The 13,033-nt window shown below is 38.6% G+C and overlaps 1 protein-coding gene across 1 annotated transcript; it reads left to right on the plus strand.

The window, feature by feature from the left end:
* Nucleotides 1–3,604: 3,604 nt before the first annotated feature.
* Nucleotides 3,605–12,670, plus strand: hs3st3b1a (heparan sulfate (glucosamine) 3-O-sulfotransferase 3B1a). Its single transcript, XM_027141661.2, has 2 exons — nucleotides 3,605–4,392; nucleotides 10,702–12,670. The coding sequence occupies exons 1-2, from the start codon at nucleotides 3,863–3,865 to the stop codon at nucleotides 11,318–11,320; spliced, it is 1,149 nt and encodes a 382-aa protein (XP_026997462.1). The 5' UTR covers nucleotides 3,605–3,862; the 3' UTR covers nucleotides 11,321–12,670.
* Nucleotides 12,671–13,033: the final 363 nt, after the last annotated feature.

Genomic DNA, 13,033 nt, shown 5'->3' on the forward strand with positions numbered 1-13,033 from the left:
CTCAGCCTCTGGATGAACTCCATTTAAGGTTGACTGTGCTCTGTAATTTGAGGAAGCTTCCCATTATGCTTTGACTTTACCTGACCTGAGGGGACGAACAATTCATTCTGTTAACACCAGTAAAAAGTTTTTTTTTTTCCAGACAAACATTGTATTTCAATCCAACATAATACATTTTATATGCAATCCTCATAAGCAGTATAGATCTAGGAATAATCAACAGGCGGTTAAGTATGTCTTTTTTGATGTGATTATATTCTTCAACCCAGGTCAAGGTGATTTGGCTGAATATGACTACAGAATACTAAAATAGGAAAAGGAATCCTACTTTGAGAGAAGTAGAAAGAGAAGAGAAAATTTGGAAGTACATTCATGTCTGAATGTGCATGCACTTAGGAAAAACCAACTGGACTTGATGGCCACATGAATCCAGAGTAATCCATCAAATGAGGCACCAATTAATCAAACATAATTCCACCTGAGTTTCATGGAAGAATTTGGGTAATTAATGCAATCAAACATAATTGTCAGAGTCAGAGTTGCAATGTGAGTGCTAAGATAATTCTCATCTGATGCCAAATTCTGATTAAGTTGAAATGTTGATTATTTTGAAATAATATTATTGTACTGCAGCGAACATAGATGGTGAGTCATAGCCAAGGCCGAACTGAAAGTTCATTGTTCCTTGTGGTTCCTTGCTGCTTTCCTCTCTGCCGGTCAGGTTAAGCATTGAGCTTAAGTGATAGGCAGAAAATATCTGTAATAATTCTGCTTTTAACACTGAACCATGACTTTTCCACAAATCTTTTTCCTCCTTTTTTGTGTTTATTGGTCTTAAGTACCTTTCAGATTTTGATACATGCTTTGAATCTGGTGGTTTTATAAAGCCATTTATTATTGATTCTGTCAAAGCTGAATCCTCCCACCAGGAAGAGGAGTATTTTAGTGAAATAAAACAGAAATGGTTATTGCCTTATTTCAGACACAACTTTCTAAACTTCAACACTGCTCAAATATTTCATGGATATGGATATTCATACATCATTATTCTACCATCAACTGATAGATCACTCTTAGTCTAAGTGACATTAGATATTTTTTCAGTCTTGACAGAAGTAACATACTGTACTCAGTTGCTTTTCCCATGTTGGGTAAAAATGAAACATTGAACAACAAAGACCAAACTGTCCAGACATGTGCGTGCCTGATAATAAAAAAATGTTTACACATGACCCTAAAAGGGTATAAAAACATGGGCTTTGGAGACACTGCAGAGATTTTTAGCCAATTTTGCAAAAACGGCACTGTGAGCGTCACAAGATGGATCACATCTGGATCTTTTAACTTCAGTTGTTGTGTGTGAAGGGGGGTATCTAGTACAGCCAAAATCTCAACCACGTAAGATATACATTCAGCTTCTTGGAAATAGAGAAAATAAAAAATAATACTCCCAAAATTGTAGAGGTTCAATCTGTGAATAGAGTTACTTTCTCCATTTTCTGGGTAAAGACTTTTTGTTTTTGAATGTCTAAATGTTTGAATGCTTGTCCATGTCTATACAAGCTAATACTGGTCATTGTCATTGCATAACGTGCACTTGTACTGTGTCATTTTCTTTGGTCAGTCTTACCAGTCCCTAATGGGTCATGTGGGGCATGTGGTAGCCTAGTGGTTAAGGTGTTGGGCTACCAATTGGAAGATTGTGAGCTCAATTCCAGGTCCACCAAGCTGCTACTGTTCAGCCTCTGAGCAAGTCCCTTAACCATCAGCTGTATAAAAAAATTAAATAATATAAATTGCTCTTTATGTGGGCATCTGCTAAATGCTGTAAATATAATAGGTCAGCCTTTTATTTGTCACACTGAATCTAAATTGATTTTGAAGCTGCCACGAATATTGCACTAAAGCTCCACTGCACTATTAGTATGTGACCACAAGAAAGGGACTGAGAATCATGAATCAATTTTAAATTGATACTTTGAATTTAATTAAAGGATGTCATACTGTTTGTATTCCCAACACTTTTTTAAACTGAATTCATAAGAAGATCCATATAAATGTTGGAGAGCACTGTAAAAATTTTCCTCTGATAAGAGGCTAATAGTACAGTAAAATCTCATTAGAGATGATGTTCAGGACCATGGTGCTCTTTGATGTGTCACCCTTAACTTCCCTAAAGTCCCAGTGAAGACAAACAGGCTGTTTCTCTATTTGAAGACATGCATCAGTGTGTGTGTGTGTGTGTGTGTGTGTGTGTGTGTGTGTGTGTGTGTGTGTGTGTGTGTGTGTGTGTGTGTGTGTGTGTGTGTGTGTGTGTGTGAGGGGTATAGGGGAGGGGGTTGGTTGTCTCTATGCATCGCAAAGCATAAAACACAACACTATTTTACGCATAAGGTCTTCCGGCTGCTGAAACGCTCAGAAGTCTGGACGTTTCCCCTCAGGTGTCTTTGATTTTCGCCTTCTCCCCCATCTCGGTGCCACTTTGATGTGTCAGTCAAAAGCAAACAGGGCACTCATGAGGAACCAGCCACTGATGATTAAAGTCACAAAGAATATATTTTTACTCCATTGTATTCACTCATGATATTTTTCACATGGTCACACTTCTAAAAAAAATCATGTCTCATAAATAGCACATAAGATGGAGGAATTAAATCATGACAGAATCCAGAGATGCTCTGAGTATTACATGTGGAATATGTGGAATTTATGCAAAAGTTGCTCAGTGCATTTTCTTAATAACAACCAATATTCAGCAACAAGGGTTTATAAGAAAATTGAGAAACTGTTAAACACTTGGAGCAACACACAAACACACACACACACACACACACACACACACACACACACACACACACACACACACACACACACACACACACACACACACACACACACACATAAGGAGATTAGCAGGCAGTGCTACAACTCTGACATAGCAGCTCTTTAGTAATGTAATCAGCTCTATGGTAATCCTTCTGAACATCACAGGTACTAGAGCTCCAGAGTCTCTTGCCATACACACACACACACACACACACACACACACACACACACACACACACACACACACACACACACACACACACACACACACACACACACACACACACACACATCTATAAGTATACTATAAGGTCCTCAAAAATTCGAGTTATTACTATCTTAATATTAGTTAAAATAATAAATTTAACATTCAACATTTTGTACTGAGTGATAAAAAATAAAACTGAATGGGAAATAATAATAATAATAATAATAATAATAATAATAATAATAATAATAATCATCATCATCATCATCATCATCGTCATCGAAAAAAAGATATTAAATGTGTACGAGGTGGAGTAAGTCGAATTCTGTAAAATTAATTTTTATTCATATAAATATCATTTTAAATATTAATTTCATTCGTGTTTAAATTCTTATCAGAAGTTTCGTCTTTCGTCTTTTCTTTCTTTTTTCAGACTTAAGCCTAATTGGAACATTATAATAAGGACTGTCTGTGTTCTGTTCCTGGCTTTGATTGGTTAGTCTTAGTGCGAAAACTCCTCCCCGTTTAATCGAGAGCTTATGATGCCAGTCGCTCTACACACTGGTTAGACACTAACGGTGTAGGAAAGGACACGCGCCCAGACGCACACACACACACACACACACACAAACACACAAACACACAGACCCACATGCATACATTACGCATTCCCTTCAGGCCTAAAATGTTATGAATTCAGCATCTTGCAGAGAAATCACTCTGACTTAAGGCAATGTAGATGTCTTAAGGATTTCTGTGGGGGTTAAAGGAGGAGACACAAGTTGGCCAACATGCGTAACGGGACGCTGACGCGTAAGCGGCACTCTTATGGAATATAGCTTGCTGTTTTGTCAGACATCCTGCGCTGTTTCTTTTCACCTGGTAAAAAGTAAACTGTTGTTTGCGTGCATCATGCTGACACTTTGGGCGTACATGCTTTATTGCTGCGTTGGTTATTGCGCTTCAGTGCCGAGATTCAGGGTGGACTCGGTTGGGATGAGGACGAACCCGGAGACTGCTGTGGACTCCTTTATCAGCGCAGGGACGCGAAGGGACGTTTACGCGAAAGCGCACTCGAGGGACCTGTTAAACAGCGAAAACGAGCTGGACAGCACAGCAGATGAGTGGGATGAGAGCAAGGCTGAGCTAAGGGTTGTGGAAGAGGGGACGGAACCGGCGACAGGTGCCTACAATGGGACAGAGACGAAGAAACTGCCCCAGGCTATCATCATCGGGGTGAAAAAGGGCGGCACGCGCGCGCTGCTCGAGTTCCTGCGTGTGCACCCTGACATCAGGGCTGTGGGCGCAGAGCCACACTTCTTTGACCGGAACTACGATAAAGGGCTCGAGTGGTACAGGTGAGTGTGACGCCCTGACCAAAACTACTACTATTACACTATAATAAATAAATGCATTCACAGCAACTCACTTTTATACCACTAGTTTATTTATTTAACTCACATTTAAGGGTCTTTCTCCTGAGAGTTATTAAAATCTGAATGCACAACTTTCAAGACTAATAATCCAACATCTTAGTCACTAAAATACCACCTAATTTAAAGCAAGCCTGCATATATGGACCTTAAAGACCACAACTCTAAAAGATAATTCTAACCGCATACCTAAAACCAGTTGCACTTTCCTGGGTTAAGATGCATAATAAATGTCCAAAACATACACTATTGCTGATACCACTCCAGCAACAATAAACAGTTTGGTTCCTTTGTTTCTGAGAGTGTACGCAATGTCATCACAACTCTTTGTCTGTCAACACTGTAATTATAAATTGTAATTTTATGTCAACATCGTGATAATCATGATAATGATGATGATGATGATGATGACAACCACTTCAGATTAATTCTGATGGATTAAATAATAGACAGACTGCTTTGATAAAAGAACACGCTATTAATTAACAAATCATTTGGGAGTTTCAAATCATTTTGTTGATGGATTCATCCTAGGTGTATTTATGCATATGTTAGTTATTTTATTTTGTACTTAACATCCACTTACAAGACAGTAAAAAAAATCCCAGTAAAGGTACAATGACGTCAAGGTCATGATAGCCTAAGTTAAAACATGTCCTGTCCTGTTACTGTATTGTTGTACTTGTCATAGCTGGAGACAGTTGACAGTTTTGGGTGTCATGTCATAAAGGTATAGATGATTCATCTTTAAATTTCAATGTGATTCATCATCCTTTTGTGTTAGCATTGTTTGTGGGATCATTGCTTTATATAAAACACTCAATCCTATTATTGTTTTCTTGTAGTACATTTACAGGTAAAGATGCTGAACTATAACACTAAAGCTGGTTCAGGAAATCCTTCTTTGGCAGCCTAAGAAAGAAAAACTGTACTACTTTATGTGCAGGTTTGACTGTTCTCAGAATATCGCTTCCCACATAGAGCAAAGTCTGGTAACGGTGAATCAGACCTAAGCTGAACTTTTGTAATCGTAAAACAAACACAGCTTATTCAAACACACTGTGTAATGCAGCATATGGTCAGTTTTTCTTACACAACACTACTTTGTGCTTTATGTTATACTGACCATTAAATTCTATTTCCAGGCATATAAATTAAAATAGAATTTTCATTTTAACTATTAGACTTCAACCTAAACAATTAGACTTTAATGAACTCATGCATTTAGATGAGATCTATTTTTAGATTTTTTTTTTAGAGGTGTAATGATCTGACAGTTTTGATCAACACAGTGAGTTAAAAGGCAATGATTGAAATAAATATAAATTGATTTTTTTCAGTTAAAACACAGATGTATGTTAGATGTCCATCTATCTTATAACAAATCAGTATATGGCTAAAACAAACCAAGCAGCAGCTTTTCATATCTCTCATGAAGCTTAATAGCTTGAGACTTTTGTATAGATGTTTTACATTGTGTGGTTACAGGACAGTAAAACACAGAGGTCCACTAAGTACCGGTGGATTCATATTCATGGGTTATCTGAATCAGACTGAGACTATGGTCAACCTTTAACCCTTTCCTTGTGTATAAAGTGATTCCCAATTTTTGAAGAATCATTTTTGTGCTTGAATGATAATTGTGTATGATGAAAAGAAAAAGTAATCACTTTGCTCTCAGCATGTGCTGAATCCAACTATAAAGTGTGCTTCAGAGAAACAAACAACTGGATTCTTTCTGTGTATCTCTGTCTCTGTCCCATCAAAGAGCCGAGAAAGAACTGTTAAGCTAAGCATAACCATAAACTATATGTAACTGTAAGTCATGTGAAGAAAACTGCTGTCATGAAAAAATGCTTTGGAGAGTTGAGCCTTATGTTTTGGTTATGCTGCTGTGCTCAGGATTGAATGTTGTACTGTAATGGTTTGAATGTCTTAATCAGTCTTAAAGCCAGCACTTTCCGGGCAGCACAGGCTCGCTGCTCTAATGACCGCCCCATTCTGTAAGCCAACACTGTTGTCTAATTAAAACATCTCTGCATGAGGAAGCCTAGTCAGGGCCATGCACTGCTGCCTGACCTCCACCGGCAACTTGCACAATAAAAGCTCTCTAATGACTGCTCAGAGCACAGCTTTCATTGTTAGTCTACACCACTTGTAACTCCTACGTGACCCTGTGAACTCTAATAACACCTCGCTACAGTCAGTGCTGCTTCATGCAAACATTAATGAATAGGACCTTGAGGAAAATATGACTTTTCTCATGTTAAGCTTTTTTTGGGGAGGAATGAAGGGTGTTGAACCACTGGATGCAATCAGATGAGCCCAAGAGGCGGCTGGCTGCCTTCATCCAGCGGTCCCCACTGAATAGTTCTTAGACAGAAGCCTGGATAAAAGGAGCATGTGGTCAGGAGCCAGTGCCCCCTGTGGAGACATTCAGCTAGACTTGCACTATTGGCGGAACATGGTGAAGGCAGCCATGGGTTTCTACAGAAGCTTTTGGACACAGCAGGGTTTTCAGCAAAAGCTGTGACATTCATGCCCTTGCATGACTTTTCAGAGAATCAGCAATGTACTAATTACTTCTTTTGGTTCTAGATATGTATTGGTTTGCTTCCTTTTTGTTTTTGTGTTGACTCAAAGTATGAAATAATCAACACCTGTTTAAGCATTGTTCATTTTCACATTTTCTGAGGAGAATATTAAAACAAGCAGCACTATGTGTGTGTGAGAGTGTGGCAGATGCTTGCAGTAAATTGAGAGCAAAGCTATTGAGAGCTCAACAGAGGTGGCCAGGCTCTGAAAAGGAGGCGGCAGAGCCCCTGAGGTCTGCATTAACCATGGTGAGAGAGAGCACGCAATTAGAGTGAATTGTGTTGTTTCTTTCTTCACTTTGTATGCAAATGTGCCCAGAAGGGTGAAAGTGTTTTTTGACTAACACAGCATGAACTCTCGGTTGGAAAAAAAAAAGCAGTGAAAACATTTGCTTCAGGAGGAGTTTCTAAGCACTAGACATGTACCTGTGGAACTTTCCTCATTGTCAAAATTATTTATGGAGAAATGTATTCCATTGTCCTGAGTAAGGTTATAGATTGCCACTGTCTACAGCAGACCTCAACAGGCAGCCCACAGACCAAATGTGGCCCTTATCCATGTTTCAAATGACCTGCCAGACTGCTTCCAGTGAATTTAATAAATCATACTAATGAATAAAAATGTCTACATGTTTTAACTTGAAATTCACTATAATTGACACAGTTATTCAAACAGGGAACAGTAGCAGCTAGCATTTAATCTGTCAATCAGAGTTCCATTGTAGTTACTTTAGAAGATTCAGCCTGATATTTTAATGTGACAGCTGCTTTAGGACTGACTGCAGAGTTTAAACCAAAATTTTTTTAAATGTTGGTATTTAATAATTCTGTATATGTATTTTTCCAGGTAACAGCCCACATAACACATATTACACACACACACACACACACACACACACACACACACACACACACACACACACACACACACACACACACACACGTGTGTGTTCCTGCCTTGAAATTGTACTTTTATGCACCTGCTGTATAATCATCAAATACATAAGGTGTTTTCTGGAGCTATGACAAGCTAAACACAAATGACAAGCCGACATATTGTAGACATATAAAAGCTGCCCACATTGTTTTTGACTCAGGTCTGGAACATGTTCTGCAGAAACTGACAGATTATTTGAAGTGGCTGCATAACACCACCTCATGTCACCTCTTGTGTGGTTTAACAAAGAAGGATGTTCTCTTAGGAATTCCACACATAGGCACACACACACACACACACACACACACACACACACACACACACACACACACACACACACACACACACACACACACACACACACACACACACACACACACACACACAAAACATCTTCTATACACAACAAAACATTGTATCTCAATCAGGTTACATTTTCACTTAAAGCAACATGCTTGAAAGGGCTACAACAACATTTATTCAAGGACAGAATTTGTCTGTTGATCTAGTTGATCACTGGCATGAGAGTTTACTAGCCTAATAACTACCCAGGGAAGACCTGTATTCTGGTGCAAATTAGGGCTTTGCCACTTCTACCACCCACTCACCATCTCATTACAGCATTGTGAGTGAACTTCACACAGGCAAACACCCAGCACTCTTTAAAGACTCCAACTTGAGCCTTTGAACCAGCGACCTGATAGCAGATAATGTAAACACAGGTTTTAGAGCAAGCTCTTCAAACGCTAGCTTTTCAGGATCCAGATCTGCAGACATACCTCGCCTCTTCCCAAGACACAACACAACTTCAACAACTATGCACAGCAAAATGTCTTGCCTTTAGATTTTAAGCGGTAGAAAATGGATGGATGGATGGATGGAAAATTAGACTGAGTGTTAAGTTCATACAAGCACTCAAAATATCAACAGTATAACAAGCACAAGCATTATTTGGAATAGTTTCTAATTCACAACTTAATTCCTACAACCAATACATTCCCATTTAAGGTTAAAAAATGGATAAAAACATCTTGCAACATACGATGTCTTACTTTACTAATCTGTCAATTAAGCTAAAACAAATCCTAGCATGTTAAATTTGAACCCAGCAAACAGTTTTAAAGCTTGTATACACTTTCTAATGTTTCTCAGTTAAACTAAACAAAATGCTGCACACAGCTTAATATCTTTAGGCACTAGCAGAGAAGGATCTTCATCTGCATCTAGGTTACACTGCTGACTAAAAGCTGAACAAATCTTCACAAAGAGAATCTCATTTTGTCTTTAAGGTGCCTGTTTTGAGAAATAATTCTCATAGCTCCAATCCATGTTTGTTTTGCTTGGGGACTAAGTGTAAATTTGGATATGTAGTAAGTTTCTGAGTCCCTCGGGCTACCAGGAACAGCCTCCAGCACTCTGGTTGTGTATCCAAGAGATGGGGAAGATAATTGCAGCAATGCTGATTTGCCACCTCTTCTCCCACATGCCCCTCTCTCATTAGCTTGGTGCTTTTTTCAGCCTGTGTGATAATGATTATGGTCTAGGGAGATTTTGAGAGAAAGAGGGATAGAAAGGAAGAGTGAGAAAGGACTGGTTCAGAAGATTACATGGGAATATAAACCATGCCGTGGCTAATGTGGTAGTCAATTAAGGAGGACTACTCAGCGCAATTCATCCTGGTGCACTTATCTCCCTTCTCTAGGCTCCTTATGATATAAGGTTATATTTTCTCTTCACGTTCCTTCTGCCCACCATTTCTCTATCTCTTAATAAATGGCCAGGTTTAAAGTTGGGGGGGCGGGGGTGGGGGTGGACTATTTTAAAACCATAAAATATTTATTTAAAAAACTTTCTGATTTTACATTGTATATTTCCTCTACATAAATCTTTAAATAGGGAATGGAGGACATGCAGGAAATTGGTACAAATATTGCAAAATTTATTTTAAATTCTGATCAGTTTCTTATTTTACAGCGAGTAACAGATTTGAGTTTAAAAGCATTGACATAAAAATACACGCAAAAGTGTATCATGATTTTGACATATCCCAATTCAATATCATATTACCCAGGAGTTCTCTCCATGCACATTAGCTACAAGGATCTGCTTGATGCTGGAAAGCACCTAGCGCTGCATAATCCCCACTTGGCCTGCATCAGCCATTCCCTGAATACAGGCTAAAGTTAAACGGTTAGTTCCCAATTATGGACCAGTCTGACCCTGCTGACAGGGCCAGCAAGGGAATAACCATTATACAGGTTCAGGTATGCACAAGATACCATCGAATGAAATTCTCCTTCTTGCATTTTCCTCAAAGGACCACTTGATTGTAGCTGACAAACGACAGATTTTATTAATGAATCACTCTGAATGTTACATGCAACATATTTACAATACATTTTAATCACTTTATAACACCTATAGCACATTTACTGGTCTAGAAAAACACAAGATACTCTATTGTGGATATTGTTAGTAAGGCATTTTTTTAATCATATATAAATTATGTCATTGATAAGAATTACCAGGAAATTAGTTAAATTAACATGACCATAAGGGGACACTTGGTTTTTTTCAAAGTGGCAGAAGGTTATGGATCATAAACACAGCAAGAAGCCTGGGCAGAGACAGAAAAATGTGGATAGAATGTGAAATACTCCTGTTGATAGTTTTTTAGCACTAATCTTTTGTCTTGTCTTATAGAGAGCTGATGCCTAAGACTATAAGGGGGCAAATCACCATGGAAAAGACCCCCAGCTACTTTGTGACCAAGGAGGTCCCAGGCCGCATCTACGCCATGTCGAAGGACACTAAGCTGATTGTGGTCGTGCGGGACCCAGTTACACGAGCCATCTCAGACTATACTCAAACGCGTTCCAAGAAACCTGACATACCCTCCTTTGAGAGCCTGACCTTCAAGAATGCATCAACAGGCATGATTGATGCCACATGGAGTGCCTTGCAGATTGGTATGTATGCTCGACACCTGAAGCGCTGGCTGCAGTTTTTCCCACTCAGTCAGATCCTGTTTGTGAGTGGTGAACGACTAATCACTGACCCAGCTGGTGAGATGGCACGTGTGCAGGACTTCCTGCACTTGAGGAGATTGGTCACCGAGAAACACTTCCACTTCAATCCAGCCAAGGGCTTCCCATGCCTGAAGAAGCCATCAAGCAACAGCAAGCCCCACTGCCTGGGCAAAACCAAAGGACGCACACATCCAAACATCCACCCCACCGTTGTGCATCAACTGCAAGAGTTCTACAAGCCATTTAACAAAAGGTTTTACCTCATGACTGGGCAAGATTTTGGTTGGGGTTGACAAATGACACTTTGTAAAAGATTTTATTTGTGTAAAAAATTCAGAAGTCTATTTTATGATAATTTATTGCAGTCATTCCATTTTTATGGAAATTGGTGAGCTTATTATTTAATAGGTTTGAGTAATTGCATTACTAAATTGAGTACTTTGTAGTGAATGACCAATAGGAATTCAAATGAGGAGAAACTTCCCCAAAAGGAATACAAAAGCACAATGAAATTAGTAACGGGTAAACAGTGAGCCAGTCTTTTACAGAGAAAATGTTCTTTTTCTTTAGTCCATCCATCAAGCAATAACATCTCTTTCAGTGTCCATACAATTCGTATGCTTAGAAGCCTTGCATTCCAGAGCCTAATCAAATTCTTCCAGGAGACCATTATCCCATAATTCTTTCTCATCATTTGATTAATCTTACAGAATGGATCTTTTAGGTTGGGTCACTTTTGGGTGCCAGCTGATCCACCACTAATTCAGGTTGACCAATACACTACATGATAACACCAAAGCTCTAGGGAAAAAAAAAACAGTCATTATGTTTTTAAACCCTGGAAGGAATTCATAGAACAACATTGCTTAATGTGCTTATTTAATATAATTTTTATGATTATATTTTTATAAGTGAAAATGTTTACCTGATGTCTGGGAAATACTGAGAATTTAATGTAGGACTAATGTTGCCAAAAGGTGCAACCCCTTTGATAAGGGAGTAAACAAATACTCAAGTGCTCAATACTTAAATACTCCACAAGCAAGTGTTTCTTACTTAAGAGTACATGTTATTCTGTCATGTCTTTGGTATTTTGTTGGAGAACAGAATAGGGAGGACAATTACTCCCAAATTCTTTGGCAGAGAAGAGCAGGACCATTAGACCTATTTGGATGACCTCAGAAATGGTCTTTGGGACTAAACAAAATAAATAAATAAACTGAAATGCTGATTAAGCCATGTTTGTCCTAAACATAAACGGTTTGATTTAAGGCAATCAGAGGACATGATTTAAATTCTTTGGCGGAAATTCGTATCATGGATTTTGTTATTTCATACACAATGTATTTTCACTAGTTATGTTATCAGAGAAACACCATGATGTTTAAGCCATAAGTTATATTATCAGGCAAAGCAAAAAAAGGAAAAAGTTAAAAATATAGTTGGTTGAGTTTTATTCAACCCTAATAAAGATATTTTCTCTTCTTATGGCTTTCCAGAGTAAGCTGGTCAAATCAAATACTATTGTGGTATTGAAATGTTGTTTTCTTTAACCTCACTTTCTGTCAGGAGGTTGAGACCATGAATACTTTATGATACAGTATTCTTCTGCAATGATAAAATAAATCTATTTTACCAAAATACTGGAGTTGTCCACTTGCTTTCTTTGCTGCCATTAACAGCCAGCATACTCTGGCAAGAAGAAGACAGTTCTCCCCAGTGTTATAGTTTTATATTATTTATAGATATGAACAGAAGCAAATGTATTACTCTTGCGTGACTCTGCTGATGAGAACGGGCTCCTGTGAGGCTGTCACTGAGCTCTACAGTCGCCACTAACGTGGGGTTCATCATGTGTTCCATTAAGTCATCCAGCTAATGAGAAAAAGCACTACACAGTTGCTTTTGTGTTACTTTTAAGTCAACTGAGCTGTGCACAGTATGGGAATGTAGGGAGCCGCTGTAGTCAACATTTATGTTAGGAAAATGTTGTAGAGAGTGAGGGT

This window comes from Tachysurus fulvidraco, chromosome 15 (genome assembly GCF_022655615.1).
Source record: "Tachysurus fulvidraco isolate hzauxx_2018 chromosome 15, HZAU_PFXX_2.0, whole genome shotgun sequence".
Lineage (NCBI taxonomy): Eukaryota > Metazoa > Chordata > Actinopteri > Siluriformes > Bagridae > Tachysurus > Tachysurus fulvidraco.

Excerpts from the sequence above, each read along its gene's own strand:
- hs3st3b1a (XM_027141661.2), top strand. The coding sequence starts at position 3,863 with ATGGAATATAGCTTGCTGTTTTGTCAGACATCCTGCGCTGTTTCTTTT. Across the intron at positions 4,393-10,701 it reads AAAGGGCTCGAGTGGTACAG|AGAGCTGATGCCTAAGACTA; the intron begins GTGAGTGTGACG and ends CTTGTCTTATAG.